This window comes from Balaenoptera borealis (genome assembly GCF_965194805.1).
Source record: "Balaenoptera borealis genome assembly, chromosome: 3".
NCBI classification, from domain to species: Eukaryota; Metazoa; Chordata; class Mammalia; order Artiodactyla; family Balaenopteridae; genus Balaenoptera; species Balaenoptera borealis.
This window is the reverse complement of record NC_138866.1, coordinates 147,454,375-147,472,340: the sequence shown is the minus strand read 5'-3', so window position 1 is coordinate 147,472,340 and position 17,966 is coordinate 147,454,375. Positions and strand designations below refer to the sequence as shown.

Sequence of the window (17,966 nt, the reverse complement as noted above, 5' to 3'; positions counted from 1 at the left end):
CGTCCGGCCCCGCCGCGGGCCCCGCCTCCAGCTGGCCGGGAACTGCCTAGAGCCGGGATCCAGCTGGCTGAACCGGGCGGGGAGCGCCTGGGAACTTTAAGGAGGGGGCGGGCCTGGGGGCGGTGGCCCCAGGAGCGGTTGCCGCGGGGACTGGGCGGTGACGCGGCCCGAGGGCGGAAGTGAGAAAGTTGCCGGCGTCCCGAGAAGAGTTGGCGGAGCTGTACGCGCGGTGCGGCAATGGGGGGCTCGGGCAGTCGCCTGTCCAAGGAGCTGCTGGTCGAGTACCAGGTGCGTGAAATGCCAGTCCCCAGGGAGTTTGCGCGCGGCCCGGCGCTCGGGGGGGAGGGGGGTGTCCCCGAGCGGCGGCAGGGCGGCGGACGCGGCCTCTGGCCCCGGGCCGCCCGCTGACCCCCTGTCTTGTTTTGCCTTCCAGGACTTGACGTTCCTGACCAAACAGGAGATCCTCCTGTAAGTGCTGTCTCGAACCTCACCTCCGGGATCTTCTAGGGACAACTTCGGGGGTGGGGGGCGGGGGAGGCTCTGTCTTACAGGTGGGCAAACTGAAGCCCCGCCAGAGGGAGGGGCAGGGGCCTGCCTGAGGTCAGGAGCTGAGCCGGAACTGGAGTGCAGGGCCCCGGGCGCTAGGCTGTGCTCTCTTCCCGGCACGACCTCCCCGCTGGCGCCGGCGGCCGCAACTGTGCACCATGGACTCACCGCGCAGCCTCCAGACAAAGTTGGGCGCTCTTTGACCTCGCTCCACTGGCTTCTGCATAACCGAAGTTCCTGCTCCAGTCCGGCAGGGGCTGCTGTAGTTCTGGGCTGCTTTACCTACAGGCAAAGCCAGAGAAGCCTTGGGGAGCCTGGCTCCTCCTTTACCTGAATAATACAGTAACCGTTAACGCTTATTGAGCACTTACCATGTGCCAGGCTGTGCTACGAGGTTGTCTACATTACCTAATTTAACCCTCGCGACGGAGGTATGGGGACAATGAAACAGTTTGATAATTTGCCTAAGACTGAGTAGGAGGATTTGAACTGGGACTGGAACCCCCTTCCTAGCTGTGGGCAAGCTTTATGTGGCCAGGGCACTTGAGTGAGAAGATTCCTGAACTTCTCTGGGCAAAAATAATCCCAGTGGGAATGAGATGGTGCCTAAGGAGGAGATAGTTAAGGTTAGCTGCTTTGAGGAGCAGCAGGAGATTCTTGAAATGAAATGAGAACGAGATTTCAGTTCAGCTCTTTTCATTTGTTCTTCAGGGCCAACTTCTGGCTCCTTCCCAGACCTCTCTATCCCTCGGGGGGGGTCTAGAACCAGGGCCCAGTGCCAGGGACACAGTGGGCCCACAGTCAATACCCATTGCAAGAATGGACTCCCAGCCTATACTGTCTTGTGATATATCTCCTCTTGGCTTATGCCTGAGACTCAGACATCCTGTGTATGGGGCTTAGCTCCTCACCTGGTTTATAATGGGTAGCAAGGCAAGGAGTGGGGATGTAATACACTCAGGAAGGGACAACAACAGTTTCCCCTCCTTCTACCAGAGCCCACAGGCGGTTTTGTGAGCTGCTTCCCCAGGAGCACCGGAGTGTGGAGGAGTCACTGCAGGCACGAGTGTCCTTGGAGCAGATCCTCAGCCTTCCAGAGCTCAAGGTGCCAGCCCCCCAGCCTCCCTCTGCTACTCCTTTTGAGATCATGTGGTCACTGGTCCCCATTCTAGTCTTTTCCCTTTTTAGCCCTGATTTCCTGGGGGCTAGGGCTTTACCAAAATCATCCAAGGGAATTATATAGAAGGGTGTTTTGCAAACTGGGATTCTCAGACATATTCTTGGAGGTTCAAACAAGTTTTATCCTTTAAGAGGAGTTGAATTACCTTATTAAAACTTGAGAAACCCTATTCCAGAGGCTGATTGCTCTCCATAGGGCTGCTGTGAAAATTGCTATGCAAAGTGCCTGGCCTAGTGCCTGTAACACAGTAAGTGCTCAGTTAAATGTTTTGTGTTTTAAAGTAACTAGCCTATCTTGTTCTCTTTGCTTAGGATGCCTTCCTCTTCCTTCTGTGCTCCCAGGCCTGCCTTTGGGTTAAGCTCTGACTCCTGGGAAGCCATCCCCAGCTGGGTCGTTGGTCCTCCTGACCTCCGTGCTGGCCCCAAAGCGCTGATTGTTCTCCCCTCTAGAGCCTGAACTGTTCCCTCCAGCTTCCCAGTGGGGTTTGAGTGTGTGACTTGGGCTGCATCCTGTGGCATTCATAGAAGGCTTTCTTGCCTAGGCCAACCCCTTCAAGGAGCGAATCTGCAGGGTCTTCTCCACTTCCCCAACCAGAGACAGCCTGAGCTTTGAGGACTTCTTGGACCTCCTCAGTGTATTCAGTGACACAGCCACCCCAGACATCAAGTCCCACTATGCCTTCCGCATCTTCGGTAAGACCCAGGGGCCGGGTGGAACACCACCCCTTCCAACATGGTCTTTGTGGGGGTACTGCTTGGGTGCTGGGGGTCAGGAGCTTGGAGCTCATCCTGACCACATCCTTTTTGGCTTCCTGTGTCTCTGCTTTCTAGATTTTGATGATGACGGAACCTTGAACAGAGAAGACCTGAGCCAGCTCGTGAACTGCCTCACGGGAGAGGGTGAGGACACACGGCTCAGTGCCTCAGAGATGAAGCAGCTCATTGACAATGTGAGCAACGGGGCCGGGCTCGGCTCGGCTGGGCCGGGCCAGGGAGCAGGAGGGAAGGGTTGGGCTTTGGCCTGAAGCTTTCCCTTTCCCAGATCCTAGAAGAATCTGACATTGATAGGGATGGGACCATCAATCTTTCTGAATTCCAGCATGTCATCTCCCGCTCACCAGACTTTGCCAGGTATGACTGTGGTGCTCATTTGCTGCACTGAGTCTGTGACGTTATTATGGGAGGCGGTACCTGGGGTTAGAGAAAGCCTCCTGCTTCCTCTGAATGTATTAGAGTAGCTCTTCTTCTAGAGAGGACTCAGATATGGGACACAGCCCATTCCAAAAGGTCTTGGGGGAGAGGTAGGTAAGTTTGGGTTTAGTCCCTACCTTCCTCTGCCAGCAGAAAACCCAACGCACTCTTCTTTTGTTCAGCTCCTTTAAGATTGTCCTGTGACAGGAGCCACAGCGTGTGTCCCAGCACCCTGTCGAAGAAACTTTCCAGTTTCCAAGGTTACCCCTGTGTTGCCAGGGCCGGCCAAGCTGGCCCAGCCTGGAGGTGGCACTGTGCAGTCTTGCCCGGGACAGGGGAGGGTCCTCCACGTCGAAGCCTCTCCCCTTCTCACTGTCATTGTCATCACTGTTTTTGTGTTTCTACTAATCAATAATAAAGGTTTAGAAGTTTTGAGCCTTTGTGTGACACTAGAAACGCTGGCATGAGGAAGGAGTGGACTTGTAGGAGCCTTGGGTCACACTGGGAATAAGGATCTAAAGAAGCGGACGGCAGGAAGTCAGGCTGTACCCCGCGCTTCCCACCCCTCTCTTGTGAGGGTGTGAGTATGAAGGGTAACGTGAGGGGTGGAACTCTTCTGTATCCTGATTGTGGTGGTGGTTACATGAATTTCTACATGTGTTAAAACTTGCAGAACTGTGTACTAAAAGAAAAAAGTTAGTTTTACTGTATGATCATTTTAAAGATGAAAATTCTTTTCAAGTTAAAACAAGAAAACTCAAGACCTTGTCCCCTGTGCCCCATCCAGGAACTGAACTGGGGATGCAAAGTAAAGGGACTGAAGTAAAGTGAACAAGTCCCCTCCCCCACCCATCAGTGTTTGGTTAAACTCCCCACTTTAAGAAACTGGCTCTGCTGGGAGGTGTGGTTGGCCAGGCTGGGCTGGCTCTGGCCCACTAGCACCTGAAAGAGGAGGCCTAGAACCTCCCAGAACTCAAAGAACTATACCAGCCTCAAAAAGCAACAGTCCTTTGCTTTTTGGAAGGGGCACGATTCAATTTCAATTCTTTAGATTTTATTTAAAAAAAAAAAAAAAGTAAAGTGCATTTTATTAAAAAGAATACAAAACCCACATAAACTCAGGGCCCCTGTGCTGGGCAGTATCAACATACCGTAGAGTGGAGGCTGCAAGGTGTAGGGGTGAACTGGGGACTGGTTTTGAAGAGGCCAGGGCAGGTGTGGGGAAAAGGGACACAGGTTTGCAGGCTGGGATGGAGGAAGGCAGGCAACAGTCTTCCTGGAATTCTGAGGGAAGGTGTACATTGTCATATACTCTCTCCTGGGCTCACGCTGCCCTCTGTCTCTCTCATGTGGCCGCAGCCTGATACAGGCCGGAAAGGTCCAGGAGGTGGGTCTGAGCCCAGGGCCTCGTGAGGGCTGTGGTGCCAGCGTGGCCCTCCGGTCCCTGAGGTGACAGAACGATGGCTGCAATAACTTGGCCAGCTGGCGAGGCTGGACCCACTGGAGCCCGAGCTGGCCCCTGGCTCTGCCGTGAGAAGGGGCAGCCTGTGGCAGTAGGATAAGGCAGAAGGTGGAAGAGGCCAGTTGGTGTGGGATGTCCAACTCTGTCTCCAACAACCACTTTGCATGAGCCCTCCCAGTCCGGAGGCTGGGCTGGCCTGGCCGTGTGCATGGCGTTCTGTGTTCTCTCACTGTTTTCTCTTGTTTCACATTTTCAACTGTTTTGAAACAAAGGGCTCAGTTTACATAAGGAGCACTGTTCTGCCCACTCGGGCAGGCCCTGATCTTGAGCCAGGCCCTGTGGGGGCTGTGGCCATCTGGGGTGGAGGGGCCTTGCCTCTCGACAGCAGGCGAGCTGGCTCCATCGCTCCCAAGGGCTGGGCACCGCGGCTGTGTTCCACGAGGAGCAGAGGTCCAGCAGACCCTCTCTGAGCACTCCTGGCCCCTAGAGGGAGGCTGCCTCTAGAAGTCTGCTCTCACACCACGGAGTCCCGGATTTCAGAGCCCAGGCGGACCCGGGGCCGGGGACACACCGGGGACACCTCCACGAAGCTGTCCTGGATACTGAGCGGCCTCTTCTCTGACTCTGTGAAGACCCGGGGCCCTGGGGAGCTGTCCGACAGAGCCTGGTAGCCTCGGTGGTCGAGTGGGGTGCTAGGGGGGCCCACGCCATTGAGCGGCCGGGTCTCAGGTGGCAGTACCACTGGGCGGGTCTTGGGGTGCACGCTGGCACACTCCCCCTGCTTCAGGAAGACTTTCATGCCGCCCCGGTGCCGGTAGAGGAAGAATAAAATGAAGAGCACCATGGCGAACACGAACAGTGCGCACATCACTAGGAACTCGGTCCAGTAGGACTTGTCTGCACCCCAGCTGGCCTTGCCCCCGGCTGGTGCGCTCACCCGAGATGTGTTGATGATGACGGGCACGCTGCCACTCCGGTCTGCTCGGTCTGCCACTGGGTCCTCCACCACCTCTGGGCAGTAGCTGGCCTCCAGCTGCTGGAAGCCCTCCTCCAGCGACCAGCACTGGAACTCCCCCAGCTCCTGCTGGCTGCCCACCAGCAGCAGGTCCCCGGTGGACAGCACGCGGCAGGAGGCTGAGGCATTAATGGGGACCCCGTTGTGCAGCCAGAGCCGGGTTGCCAAGTTGGAGAGGAGGGGGCAGGCCAAGGTGTTCACTGTGTGGGGCTGGAACTGGACTGGCTCACAATGCTTCTCGCCTGCAGGCAAAAGAGGCACAGTCCCGGGTAAAGGGGCTGGCGTCCACGGTAGCTCCAGGCTCACCCACCTCCCTCTGGGCTATGGTCCTCATGCTGTAACAGCAACTCTGGGGACTTCGGGGACTGGGGGTCTCACTTGCCAGGGTCCTGCTTGCAGGGCCAAAGGAGTGAGGAAGTGAGGAAAGGCATTTACACACAGCAGTGGCTGCAGGAGCCTTCTAGGCACACTTGACCCCCACCTCTCCTCCACCCTCTGACGGGGCACCTTACCTCTTGGTACAGAAGTCCGGCCCTTGGACGAGGAAGTGTTGCAGAGTTCCCTGGCATTGGCCCCCTCGATGTCCTGGATCCATGGCCTGAGGACCAAAGAGAGTCCGGGATGGGCCAGGAACCCCCGCAAGACCGCATCTGCCCACCCTCCGTGCAGCATACACCCTCACACAGCCCTGCAGATGTGGGCCTGGGGAAGGGCTCGGGGACCACCAGGCCCAAAGCGGGGGTGAAAGGCAAGCGGCTTCCCTGGGTGGATTCCCCACCCCGCAGGGTTTGGGCCGGCATCTCCTCTGTCTACACAGTATTTACTTCAGTTAAAAGTTACTGTAGGGGGCTTTCCTGGTGGTGCAGTGGTTGAGAATCTGCCTGCCAATGCAGGGGACACGGGTTCGAGCCCTGGTCTGGGAAGATCCCACATGCCGCGGAGCAAGTAGGCCCGTGAGCCACAACTACTAAGCCTGCGCGTCTGGAGCCTTTGCTCCGCAACAAGAGAGGCCGCGATAGTGAGAGGCCCGCGCACCGCGATGAAGAGTGGCCTCCGCTCGCCGCAACTAGAGAAAGCCCTCGCAGAGGAACAAAGACCCAACACAGCCAAAAAAAAAAAAAAAAAAAAAAGTTACCGTAGGGACTTCCCTGGTGGGCCAGTGGTAAAGAATCCACCTTCCAACGCAGGGGATGTGAGTTCGATCCCTGGTCGGGGAACTAAGATCCCACATGCCACGCAGCAACTAAGCTCACGTGCTCTAGAGCCTGTGTGCCACAACTAGAGAAAAGCCCATGTGCCGCAACGAAAGATCCTGTGTACTGCAGCTGAGACCCAGTGCAGCCAAATAAATAAATATTAAAAAAAAAAAAGGTACTGTAATACTTCCCTGAATTACAAAAGCAGTGAGTTGAGCTCTTAGAAAAAGTCTGGAAGGACAGCTGGATCTGTACGTATGTACCTGTCTCTTTTAAAGCAATGCACATGCACTGATTTGTTTTTAGAAAACCGGAAAAAAACCAAGCACAAAGGCTAAAAACATTACAAAAGTCACAATCAACCATCCAGTGAGAATGGCAGGCAGCATTTTTTTGAGTGTGCCTTCAGGTGTACACATGTGTACGCATACATGGTGTTTTGAAATATAAAACTGGAACCAGGTATCCCCTTGAGTGAAGTATGTACACTACAAATAGTACAGATCCCATATTTACTTAAAATATGTGTATTTTTATTTTACACATATGTAGAAAAATCTGGGGGGATATATATTAAAATCTCACTGTAAGTCTCTCTAGGTGGTAGGATTAGGGTAGTTTTTATTTTATTTGTTTATCTATTTTTTTCTATATGAAAATTTTAAATCTAAGTAAGTGATTTTGAAAACAGTTTTTAATGGGTTTGTTTGTTTGTTTTTGGCTGCACCACTTGCAGGACCTGAGTTCCCCAATCAGGGATCGAACCTGTGACCACTGCAGTGGAAGCGCAGAGTCCTAACTACTGGACCGCCAGGGAATGAATTCCCTTAATGGGTTTGTTAACGGACTGTTATGTAGCCGTTATTTTTTGTTCCTTAACTACATTCACGTGCCGGTCGACATTCTCCTGCAAAGCTTTTCATAGCTCTGACATTTCATACTTTACCAAATCTTGTCTCTGCTTTACAGATGGGTAAGGCAAACATAATTTATCGTTTGAACTATAACACTTAATGAGAGTCAGAAGGGGAGCTGATTAATAATTATTCCCAGACAGTGGACACAAATGAGGCTGTGTGGTGATTCCACAGAGGGCCTAGGGAAGGCACTCGGAGGCCTAGTGCATATGGATGGATGAGTGGGTGGGGCCTTCAGGACCTCTCACCTGGAGGCCACCGCAGGCCGGTAGAGGCTGACGTGCTTGCAGCTGGAGCCGCTCCAAGCGCAGTAGGGGTCCCGGGCCAGGAGGCAGTCCCCGCAGCTCTGGTACAGGCTGCAGTTGGCCACGGGCACCTGGACCACACCCGAGTGTGAGGCACCATACAGCAGTCCCTGCACAGGCATGGGGGATGAGAAGCAGGCGCGGGCAGCCAGGGCCACCACCCAGAGCTGCACCCGGCTCGAGTGCACACAAAAGCCACCCACAGGGGGCCTCCTCTCATGCTCCTGGGCCCCCACATTCTGAGAGCTTATGCCAGGAGCCTGGATCTCTCCATCCGGCTGGGGCGGGGGTCAGGCACCCCAAGCACGCTGCTCGGACTCCTCCTTTGCTCACCCTGTCGGCATCCAGGAGCAGGTTCTGCACGGGCTGTCCTGATGAGAAGATCTGGAGCTCCTCAATGATATGCACCCCGGGGCCCACGCTCACTGCCTTGTGCAGCCAGCCGTCACCTGCAACATGGACAGCACTCAGGCCCTGCGCGGAGCCTGAGGCCCACGTCCCAATAGCTATGCCCCGTTGACTCCGAGCCTGCCCTGCTGTGGGCACTCACTAGTGCCTAGGAAGAGGACGTCGTAGGTGCGCTGCAGGCCAGGGACGCGGTGGACAGCCACACGCTGGTAGCGGGCCTGGGGCTGCAGGAGTAACAGGCGGCTGCGGACCTGCCCGTCCATCAGGAAGTGGTCCTTGAGGAAGTTCAGCACACGGTCGGGGAGCTGCAGGGACGAGCTGATCTTCCTTTCCCGGGCGCTGTTGTTGATGCACTGAAGGAGAAGGCGGTGGCTTGAGGCGAGTGGCACATAGGGCAGGAAGCAGGATGTGGGTCCTGCAAATCCCACTGGGACTGCCGGCCCTGTCTCCCCAGTGAACAGCAGGGGTACCTGCCCCACCCTTGGAAGCCACAGCACAGCACTCCAGTTCTGCGAAGCCAGCGCGCTGATCTACAGGCCTAAGGGCAAAGCCCAGGGTGTGGGGCGCCCAAGGGCCCCGGCTGCCAGGGTCTACCCCTCTCTGCCCACCAACCATCCCTCCTTCCTGCCCACCATTCCCCCACCCCCTTCCGCAAGCCTCAAGAAGCATGACCACACTTCCTGCTCCTGTAGCATCCTTTCGCCAGTGCTCTCTCAGGATGCCCTGGCTGACCAAGGCTTCCTAGTGTAGGGGCATGAGGGTGCCTGCAGTTAGTTTCCCTTATTGCCAGGGGGCGCTTCCTGATTCTCTCTGCCCCAGGTCATTCTCTGTAAAAGCCCCAGGAATTAATACCCTGGAGTGACCCTCAACTGCACAGGAGTTGGTGACAAACACCCCAGTGGGACAATGCTGAGATGTGCTCCACGCAGCCTCCCAGGGCCCCAGGGAACGAGCTCCAGGTGCCCACAGCAGTAGCAGCTCAGTGACACACACTTTCTTAGCTCGGCCCCTTCCTCCCACAATCCTGTTCCCTCCTGCTTCTTCCTGGGATCACCTCTCCTAAAAACTGCTGGCACTCACATCCTTGTCTCAAGGTCTGCTTTGTGGGGAGCCCATGAGGCTGGAAGGAAAGAAGAAAGGACTATTTCCCCATGGCCTGTCGGTCAATCAATAAATAAGGAGCTCACAGTAGAGTTGGGGAGAGGCACGTGCAGTCAGCGTCCTGACGGGGAACACCCCTGCCCAGCCTAAAGCAGGTTTGAAGCCACCCCGACATTCATGGTCACATCTAACTCAGAAAGACAAGCAGACCTGGGCTTTGTCCCCACTTTCAAGGTGAGAAAACAGACTCAGAGAAAGCAAGTGATCCCAGCACGGCTGGGGACCCATCCTCCCAGCACGGGGGCAGCACTCACCGCGCCAGGCCGGGGCGAGGGCACCGGGTGGGTCACGGTGTACCACTGCTGCGTCTCGCGGTTCACCTCCTTGTAGAGGCCATTGAAGGCCCTCTGCACGTCCCTCATGGTGAAGACACAGATGGCAGAGCCTTCTGTGGTCCCCCTGTGCCTACCAAGGAAATGGCCAGATTAGCCCAGGAGCCCTGGGGCTCACAATGAGGCCAGCGGGGCCCAATCCCTGCCCCAACTCGTCCCCCCCCACCCTGTTCCCAGCTAGGTCCTGGGGGCCCTACCACTGGGATGTGAAGACCCCGTAGAAGAGGGTGTCACGCCATTCCTGGGGGCTGGGGCTCAGCGTGAAGACGTCTTGCAGTACGTTGAATGGGAAGCCATCGTCAGGCCGCAAGCACAGCAGCTGGGCCTTCAGGAAGGACGTCCAGCGCTGCTGCAGGACCCGCTCGCCTCCCTCATCACCCTGGGAGAGGGAGAGAGGGCCTGGGCTTAGGCATGAGCAGGGGTGGGACACTTGGTGCTCCTCGCTGCCCCCTCCCCAGTGGTGGCTGAGACAGACGCCAGGAAGAGCCAGACAGACCCAAAGCCAGGCCTGAGTCCATTTCAAATCAAGAAGACTTGAGGTGGCAGCCTTCAGGTCCCCTCACCGGGAGGCTAGCTAAGTAAATGACAGCGCTTTCCTTACTGTGGGACACCAGGGAAAAGGACGAAGGGGAGTCTATCTACAAATGTGGAAAGATGTCATGATTCACCGCTGAGCAAAAAGGGAAGCTAAAGAATCACATTACAGTATAACTCTTGTTTGTACATGGTTTTAAATAATATAAATACGTATGTATTTACACACGTGCCAAAAAAAAAAATTAGCAAGGAACACTCTAACTTGTTAACAGTGGTCACTTCTTGTGGTAGGACGGTGGGATTATAACACCAATAGTTGACAACTAGTGGTTGCTCATCACATCTCTAAAAGCCCTACACAGATCTTAACAACCCTGAGGGAGTTTTGTTACGATTCCCACTGAACAGAGATGGAAACGAGCAGATTTCTCAGTAAGGAAACTGCCCAAGATCACATGACCTGCAGGGTTTGAACCCAGGCAGCCTGGATCTAGAGTCTACGCTCTTAATAACGATACCACGGTGCGTCTTATCTTGTAAGTGATTTTTGTGTGTACTTTTCTACATTTTCATGTTTTTTAAAATAAGGAAAAACAGAGACACTTTAACTGAAAAGGAGAGAGAGAAAAGCCAGTAGCCGAGCCGTTCCTCCTGGAGGACATGAGAAGGCCACAGGTGCGGGGCCTTCTGGGTCTATACCCGAGGAGCCTTCGGGGTCTCTGGGATGGCCCGGCCTGCTCACCTTGCAGACACGGGCAATGCGGGACACGATGGTGTTCTCAAAGAACTCAAACTCCTGGCCAGTCTCGCTGAAGAAGAAGTAGATCTTGTCATCGTCCCCTTGCAGGCTGCCCAGGCTCTCGGGAATGTAGGCTGAGGCCACAAACGCTGGGTCTGTGGGGGCCAGTGGGGAGTGCAGTCAGCCCAGGGATCCCAGACAGGCAAGACTCTGTTCTCAGGCCCTGCTGGGGGGACAGGGCCCCCTCCCTGGGGCCCCGTGACAGCCCACTGGGAGGGGCGAGAGGACTTCACCTTGTAGCCAGTTGAGGGAGCTCTCAGTCTTGGTGGGGCGGAGGCTTTGGCTCCGTGAGATGGCCGGGTCATTCCCCTGGAAGCTGCTGACTGTTCCAGTGTACAGCTCGCCATCTGCCAAGAGGACATTCCCATGGGAATGAGCCCTCAGCACAGCCCCTTCCCGCTCAGGGCCTGGAGTGACATGAGTGCTGCCCTTCTTGTTTGAGGAGGACAGAGGAGGGAGTAGGAACTAAGAAAAGCCAACCCGAGGGCAGCCCAAGGTCGCCGCACCCCCTGGGAATCGGTGTGGCATGACCCACCAGCTCAGACCTGGGGCCCACCCTGCTCCCCTGCCCGCCCTCACATGGAGCCTCAATGAGCCCATCCTGCCCACTGCCCCCCAACACTCACCCACCACCAGGGCCGTGGACTTGAAATTGGGGTCAAAGGGACAACGGCCCTTGCCATCTTCCAGGAGGATGTTCCCCACCACGTCCTGTGCCAGAGTGAAGTTCTCCATGTTCTGCAGGGGGTAGATGGGAGAGCTCAGGGGCACGCCAGGGAGTGAGCGGGCTCGGCGGGAGAACAGGGAGGTGTGCTGGAAAGAAGGGAGGGGTCTGACGGGCCGTCCTTCTCATCCCGGCACCTCGGGCACAGTCCCAGCACCGTCTCACCAGGACCTGACGCGGTGGGCACTGTTGCCCCACGTGGCAGAGAGGAGAGGAGGCTTAGAAAGGCAATGTGAGCCAGGAAAGGGCAGCGACGTGATTCAAACTCAGGTATGTCTGACTCCAAAGCTGGTTGCTCCAAAGCCTCAAAATGCCACCCTTTATGAAGGCGTGCGTAGGGCAGAAACGTAAGGGTATGCGTGTGTTGAGGAGGGTGGACGAGGTGGGCTGGCGGGAATTGAGTGAGGGCGGGGGAAAGAGCTGGAGGAAGCAAGAGGGTGTGATTGTGGGTCAGTCAGGATTTTTGTGCCTGGGGAATCCCACCCCCCGCCGCCCCCTGCAGGGCAACCTGGCCATCAGGGCTGGGGCTGGGCCTCAGGGCTCTCGGGGCCCACTGCTGTCAAGAAGCCTCCCCCTGGGCCCTGCCCTTTACCAGGGGTCAGTGCTAGAGACCAGCTCCCTGGGGCACAAAGACAGGCAGTTCCCAGGCCAGCCGCGGGCGAGCCCGGGGTGAGGAGGGGCACTCACAACGTAGGTGCACACGGGGCTGAAGGCCGCGGTGCCACAGGTGAACAGGTGGCTGCTGTTGAGTGGCAGGAGGATCTTGATGTAGTTTTGACAGTCCCGCTGGAGGAGGGAGGAGGATGTCAGGCCCAAGCAAGCCACCAGGGGGCACCGCCGAGCCCTCCCCACGGATGCAAGGCCAGCCTTGGGGGTGAGGCCTCTGCTCCCCAGTACTCAAATCCTGGAATAAATGAGGCTCCAGGAGCCTCGTGAGGCAGAGCAGATGGAGGACCACGGAGCGTGTGTGCAGGAGGGGGACCTTGGGCCTCAGGTAGTTCCGTGATTGGAAAACTTCTCTTCAGTCTGGGGTGAAGGCACAGAATCCCTCCCTTTTGAGCTGTCTCGGCCCCACCTGGTGAGGCAGCTACGCCCAGAGCAGGAGGAAACACGCAGCCCTGAACCCTGGGCCCCAGACTTGCGGATCGCCTCCGCAAGCGTGTCTAACAGGCATCTCCTACTGAGCTTCTGACTGTTCCCCCAAAACTCTCTCCTCCGGCATCTGCCCCCTTGCACTGACGGCTACTCCACCTTCTCAGTTCCTTAGGCCCCGAGCCTCACAGCCAGCTTCGCCTCTCCTCTGATACCCGCCACCCCGGTTCTTCCATCAGGAAATCCTGGTGGCCCCATCTTCAAAATACATCCGGGATCCGACCATTCCTCACTCCCTTTATTGGTCCAACCCTGGTCCGGGCACCATCGCCTCTTGCCCCTCACTGGTCTCCCTCCCTCTGTCCTCGCCGCAACGAGGCCGCTCTCCACCACGGCGGCCAGAGGGACCTTTTGCAAACGCACGCCAGGCCACGTCACTGCCCTGCTCAGCCAGCCAGTGGTTCCCCACATACCTCACTCAGAGTGAAATCTATAGTCCTGTTCCTCCTCCATGTCAACTCCCTCACCTCATTTGAGCCAAGTAATCTTGGCTCAAATGTCACTTTTTAAATGAAGTGTAACCTGACCACCTTTTAAACCTGACCTTCTTTTTCACAATGATATAATAACCAGTGTCTAAAAGCACCTGGGCACAGAGCAAGTGCTTAATACATTTCTGCTGAATAAAAGAAATCAGGGGTGGCCAGGACTTGAACCTGTGTCTTGACCCCAAGTCCGGTGCTCTTCTGCCTTCACCTTAACTGCCCTCTGCTGCACTCAGGACCAGGAAGGCCTCTGGGAATGGTGGGGAGTCCTCCCAGAGAACCCCAGGCTGGACTGGCTCCCACCCAGTGGTCTGGCCAAAACCAAGCCAGGATTATGTCAGACCTGCTACATCAGGCACCACCCTCAGAAGGACAGACTCCCACCCCCACCCAATCACTGCTCATGCTGGAAGCTGATGTTTATTTGGCACTTATTATGTGCCAGGTGCCTTATGTCTATTAGCTCATTGAATCCTCACGGTAAGTCCAGTGAGACAAGCATCATTATCCCCATTTTACCAAGGCTCAGAGAGGCAAATCTACTTACTTGTCCAATGTCACAGACATAGTAAGTATAGGGCTGAGACTCAAACCCAGGTTTGGCCATCTCAGAAGCCTATGCCCTTTCTACCACAGCTCGCTGCATCTGCTCCCACCTCCTGCCTCCATCCCGGGCCCAGATCTACCACCCTCCATCCCTCCTTCAGCCCAGGTCACCTCCAGGTGCTAGCTCACCTGTGGGTCCTTGCCCTTGAAGCTGCACTGCTGTTTCCTCTCTGCATCTGCGCTCCACAGCAGCTGGGGAATTAGAAGGGGAAGGTAAGTGTGCAAGTGGAAACGAAGGATATGTCCCTCTTTTCCTTTCCCCTCTCCCGTTTGCATCATCCTCGGACCCAGAAGTTCCATCTTCCCCACTGGCATCCTCCACCCAGGCTAGCCATCCCCAGGCATCATCTCACCTCCTGGTACCCCCCTCCTGGCAGGAAGCTGCCGCTGCTGTTGAGCGCAAAGAGGGCCTCTCGAGCACCCACGTATAGAGTCCTGCCATCCCTGCTCAGCAGGAGGGCTGTGTAGTTGGAGATGTGATCCACTTCAAATCTGAGAAGTGACTGCTTTTCAGAGCCTGGAGAGAGGACGATCGATGGACATTACCTCCTGGGGGCCCCCCCTCCCACAAGAACCCTCCTATACCAACCTCTAGAACGCGCCGATCTGACTGAAGGTAGATCAGCAAAGCAGTGGGTGGCATGGGGCTGGGGACAAGGCGATCGGATTTAAGGGGAGCAGCATTCCCGGACCCTCAAACATTATGTATGAGACAAAGGCACAATGATGAACGTAAAAGAACATCAATTATAGCACCATTCACGTTAATGAAAAATTGAAACAACCTAAATGCCCAACCACAGGGGACTGGGTGAAAATAAACCCAAATACTTCCTTTGCTGGAATACTATGCAGCTGGTAAAATGCTGTTGTATTAGAAACTCCAGACCAACAAGCAAACAGTTACATAAAAAACCATGGTCAAAATATGAAGCGAACTAAAATATAAAGTGATGGATTTTGAGCACCTGACGGAATATAAGAAAGGAAAGTATATTTAACATTCTCCTTTGAGTGGGGTTAGACCCAAAGAGAAGGACTTGTAAGCACAGCCCACTCCTGTGGGCTGCAGTGAACATGATTTACAGAGGAACGCAAACATGGGGCGCTGGTCTTCAACTATACTGCCTCGCAGTCACTCATGGAAGATTTATGGTTATTAAACAGAATGTAAATGTTACACTGAATGTACAACAGACAGGCATTGTGATGCTGGGGGCCAGAGGAGTCAAGGAAAAAGTCGAGTCTCCATATCTTCCTCTGAGAGCAATGAGGGCCACAAGAGACTGTCCGTGGTTAGTGGAACAAGACACTGAGGCTTAAGTATATTATTTTATTTTATTTTTCCACCCCTCCCCCCGCCCCGCCCCCTGCATGTGGGATCTTAGTTCCCTGACCAGGGATCGAACCTGCGCCCCCTGCAGTGGAAGCTCCCCCTGCAGTGGAAGCTCGGAGTCTCAACCACTGGACCACCAGGGAAGTCCTTAAGTATCTTATTTTAAATTGCAAAGGTAACCAAATATAGTGGCAGAAAATGTTTGGAGGAAGTGGGGAAGGGTGATGGAACTGATGGAAAGCTTTATTTTTCTCAGCAGCAAGTCAGTAAGTCAGATAAGCCAAGAAATCGTGGGATAAGCGTTTTACTTAAGTGGAGGAAACCACTGTATAACAAGAAGTCTAAATGATTAAAATTGCCCCTTTTACCCAGGCCTGGGGCTGGGGAAGACTGAGGCAGTTACTGCTTTTCACAATAAGTCTTTCTATGCTTAAAAAAAAAAATTATGTGCATGTATCTTTGATATAAATTTCAAGTATCTTTCATTAAATGAAGGTTATAAAACAGTATGCATAGTTAGATTCTATTTGTTTGTGGGAAAAATATAAACATAGAAAAAAATCCAGAAGGATGAATCACAAAATGCTGGAAAGCGGTATCCCTGGTGGAATTACAGGTAATTTTTTTTCCCTTTGCACTTGTTATCATTTTTGGATTCTACAGGTTATACTTGTGCAATGCTAAAGAAATAAATTAGAGAGAAGAAAAGGAAGAAGAAGAAAAAAATAAACACACACATCTATCCACCACGATACCATCTGTGCTTTCAGTGACTAATGGATTTGGAGAGAAATTATTTTAAAAATTCAAAGCAGCTGATAAGAAAAGAAAAACAAGCAAAAAGCAGCCACCCTACCCAACCCCAGGCATCTCCTAACTGACCGGTGGATTGCAACCACGCAGACAAATAGTTTCATGAAGCTGAGGAAGCAAAAAATGCAACATGCCAACAAAGCAGTTGAGAAGACAGCTTCATGTGTGTTTACCTGGTGAGTGTTTTTACATACCCCTGGCCTGGTTCCACAAAGGGCAAGGAAACACAAAGAAAAGAAGGTAGTAAAATATAAACACTAAAATCAGGAGTGGAGGAAAAAACACATCTGAAGAAAACATCTAAACCAGAAACGAAGGACAGGTTTCACATAAGCAGGTCATAAGGTCCTCACACAGCTACCAGAGATGGGCTCCACATTTAGTGCTGAGCCTCCCAGTGGTCAAAGAGAAAACGGAAATCAAGTTACCTTGTCCTCATTATTCAAGAGGAAGAACACATACCAGCCTTTTTGGAGAAGCCAAGCTTTTTACCTGGCTGCTAATGGTGAAGGAAGCCCTTCGGTAGGACTTCCTAGCACATATACTGGGACATCCCACCAGCAAACAGGAATGACGGAGTTTCCAAGGCTGTTCACTTCCTGATGAGGGAGGGTAGTATCACAAGGTACCAGTGCAGGAATCTACAGGGAATCTGCAACTAAGTGGCTTGTCACTCTAGAACCAGAGCCAAAACAGGGACTGCTCTGGGAGTTCACAGGGCAAAGTCCAGCCTAATGTCCGGAACCTGAACTCTGTTACTGAAACCACACAGGGCAGCTGTGGTCTGGAGAAGTTAAGGCCTCTCTTTGAACACTTAAGTCCAGAATCACACTAGACTCCAGGTCTTTTGCCTCAAATTCCCAGCTCCTGACCACTTCCTATCAGCACTCTATATACTGGGAGGCCCAAGGAAAGTTTCCAGCACTAACCCCCTACTTTTCCCAAACAGAAAATTTCCCAACACGTAATTGGGGCCCAATTATGTTGCTTGTACTTTGTGCTGATGAGCTGGTCAGCCTTCTGGAACAAGCAACCTGACCATTTTGCATTCTGGTCCGGGAAGAACCGCCCCCCCAAAAGAGACCCCTCCCGTTGGCCACCACAGGAAGGTGTTGGGTAAACATGTTGCAGATATTAACTCCTTGGGTGCCCATGATGATCCTGTGAGGTAGGAACTGCTGCTATCTCCAGGTTACAAATGAAGAAATTGAAGCTCAGAGTCATTAAGCAACTTACAAAAAGCCCCACAGCAAAACAGAAGCTGTGATAGAAGGCCGGCTCAGGAGGTCTCCTCTCTGGACTCCTGGTCTGCAAACTGCAGGATGCAGCAAAAGCACCTGGAAGATCTAAACTCTAGATCCACGACCTGCCCCTGGAGACTCTGACGCTGCTGGCTTGGGATGGGGCCTGAGAACATGCAATTTTATGAGCTCCCAGGGGATTCTGAAGTTGGAGGCCCAAGGAGCACACTTTGAGAAGCACCGTGTAGGTAGGTCCTTTGTAGGGCAGTGTGGACGTCATCTCACCGAACTCTAGTTTTCTCATATACATCATGGGGATAATGAAAATAAAACCCACAGCAGGCTCACAAGGAGTCAGTTAGACCAGGGCAAACGGCTACCGCAGTCCCTCCTCATCTTTTGCAGCCCTCCAGGCTCCTGACAGCAAGGGTTGGCTCACATATGCCCATACTTATCTGCCTACAGAGGAGGGGCATTTCTACCCAGGCGGGTCCCGTAAGTCTGGACAGGAGGCTGCTCTTGGAATCTGTCCAGATACCGAAATGCCAAAGGTCAGAGATA

At 54.1% G+C, this 17,966-nt stretch overlaps 2 protein-coding genes across 5 annotated transcripts in view; one reads left to right on the top strand and one right to left on the bottom strand.

The window, feature by feature from the left end:
- The first annotated feature begins 107 nt into the window (after positions 1 to 107).
- On the top strand, positions 108 to 3,351 carry CIB1 (calcium and integrin binding 1). Of its 2 annotated transcripts, none has more exons than XM_082388439.1 (7): positions 108 to 288; positions 434 to 468; positions 1,543 to 1,651; positions 2,268 to 2,418; positions 2,557 to 2,675; positions 2,753 to 2,856; positions 3,099 to 3,351. In XM_082388439.1, exons 1-7 carry the CDS (start codon positions 238 to 240, stop codon positions 3,118 to 3,120), a joined length of 591 nt encoding a protein of 196 aa, XP_082244565.1. In that variant the 5' UTR covers positions 108 to 237; the 3' UTR covers positions 3,121 to 3,351. The 2 variants fall into 2 exon arrangements, with proteins under 2 accessions (XP_082244565.1, XP_082244566.1); XM_082388440.1 differs by having other exon boundaries at positions 118 to 288; positions 2,768 to 2,856.
- A 635-nt stretch (positions 3,352 to 3,986) lies between these two features.
- SEMA4B (semaphorin 4B) overlaps positions 3,987 to 17,966 on the bottom strand; it is a 38,697-nt gene continuing 24,717 nt past the window's right edge. For 2 of the 3 annotated variants that reach the window (XM_082388319.1, XM_082388318.1), the window contains 13 exons: positions 14,369 to 14,532; positions 14,145 to 14,207; positions 12,460 to 12,558; positions 11,675 to 11,786; positions 11,282 to 11,395; positions 10,992 to 11,143; positions 9,910 to 10,091; positions 9,635 to 9,785; positions 8,362 to 8,572; positions 8,145 to 8,260; positions 7,755 to 7,921; positions 5,906 to 5,991; positions 3,987 to 5,635 (listed from right to left, as the gene is read on the bottom strand). In XM_082388319.1, the coding sequence (XP_082244445.1) occupies positions 4,893 to 5,635; positions 5,906 to 5,991; positions 7,755 to 7,921; positions 8,145 to 8,260; positions 8,362 to 8,572; positions 9,635 to 9,785; positions 9,910 to 10,091; positions 10,992 to 11,143; positions 11,282 to 11,395; positions 11,675 to 11,786; positions 12,460 to 12,558; positions 14,145 to 14,207; positions 14,369 to 14,532 (2,360 nt within the window). In that variant the 3' untranslated portion in view covers positions 3,987 to 4,892. The remainder of the gene's footprint in view (positions 5,636 to 5,905; positions 5,992 to 7,754; positions 7,922 to 8,144; positions 8,261 to 8,361; positions 8,573 to 9,634; positions 9,786 to 9,909; positions 10,092 to 10,991; positions 11,144 to 11,281; positions 11,396 to 11,674; positions 11,787 to 12,459; positions 12,559 to 14,144; positions 14,208 to 14,368; positions 14,533 to 17,966) is intronic. The other variant, XM_082388320.1, reaches the window with a different exon arrangement.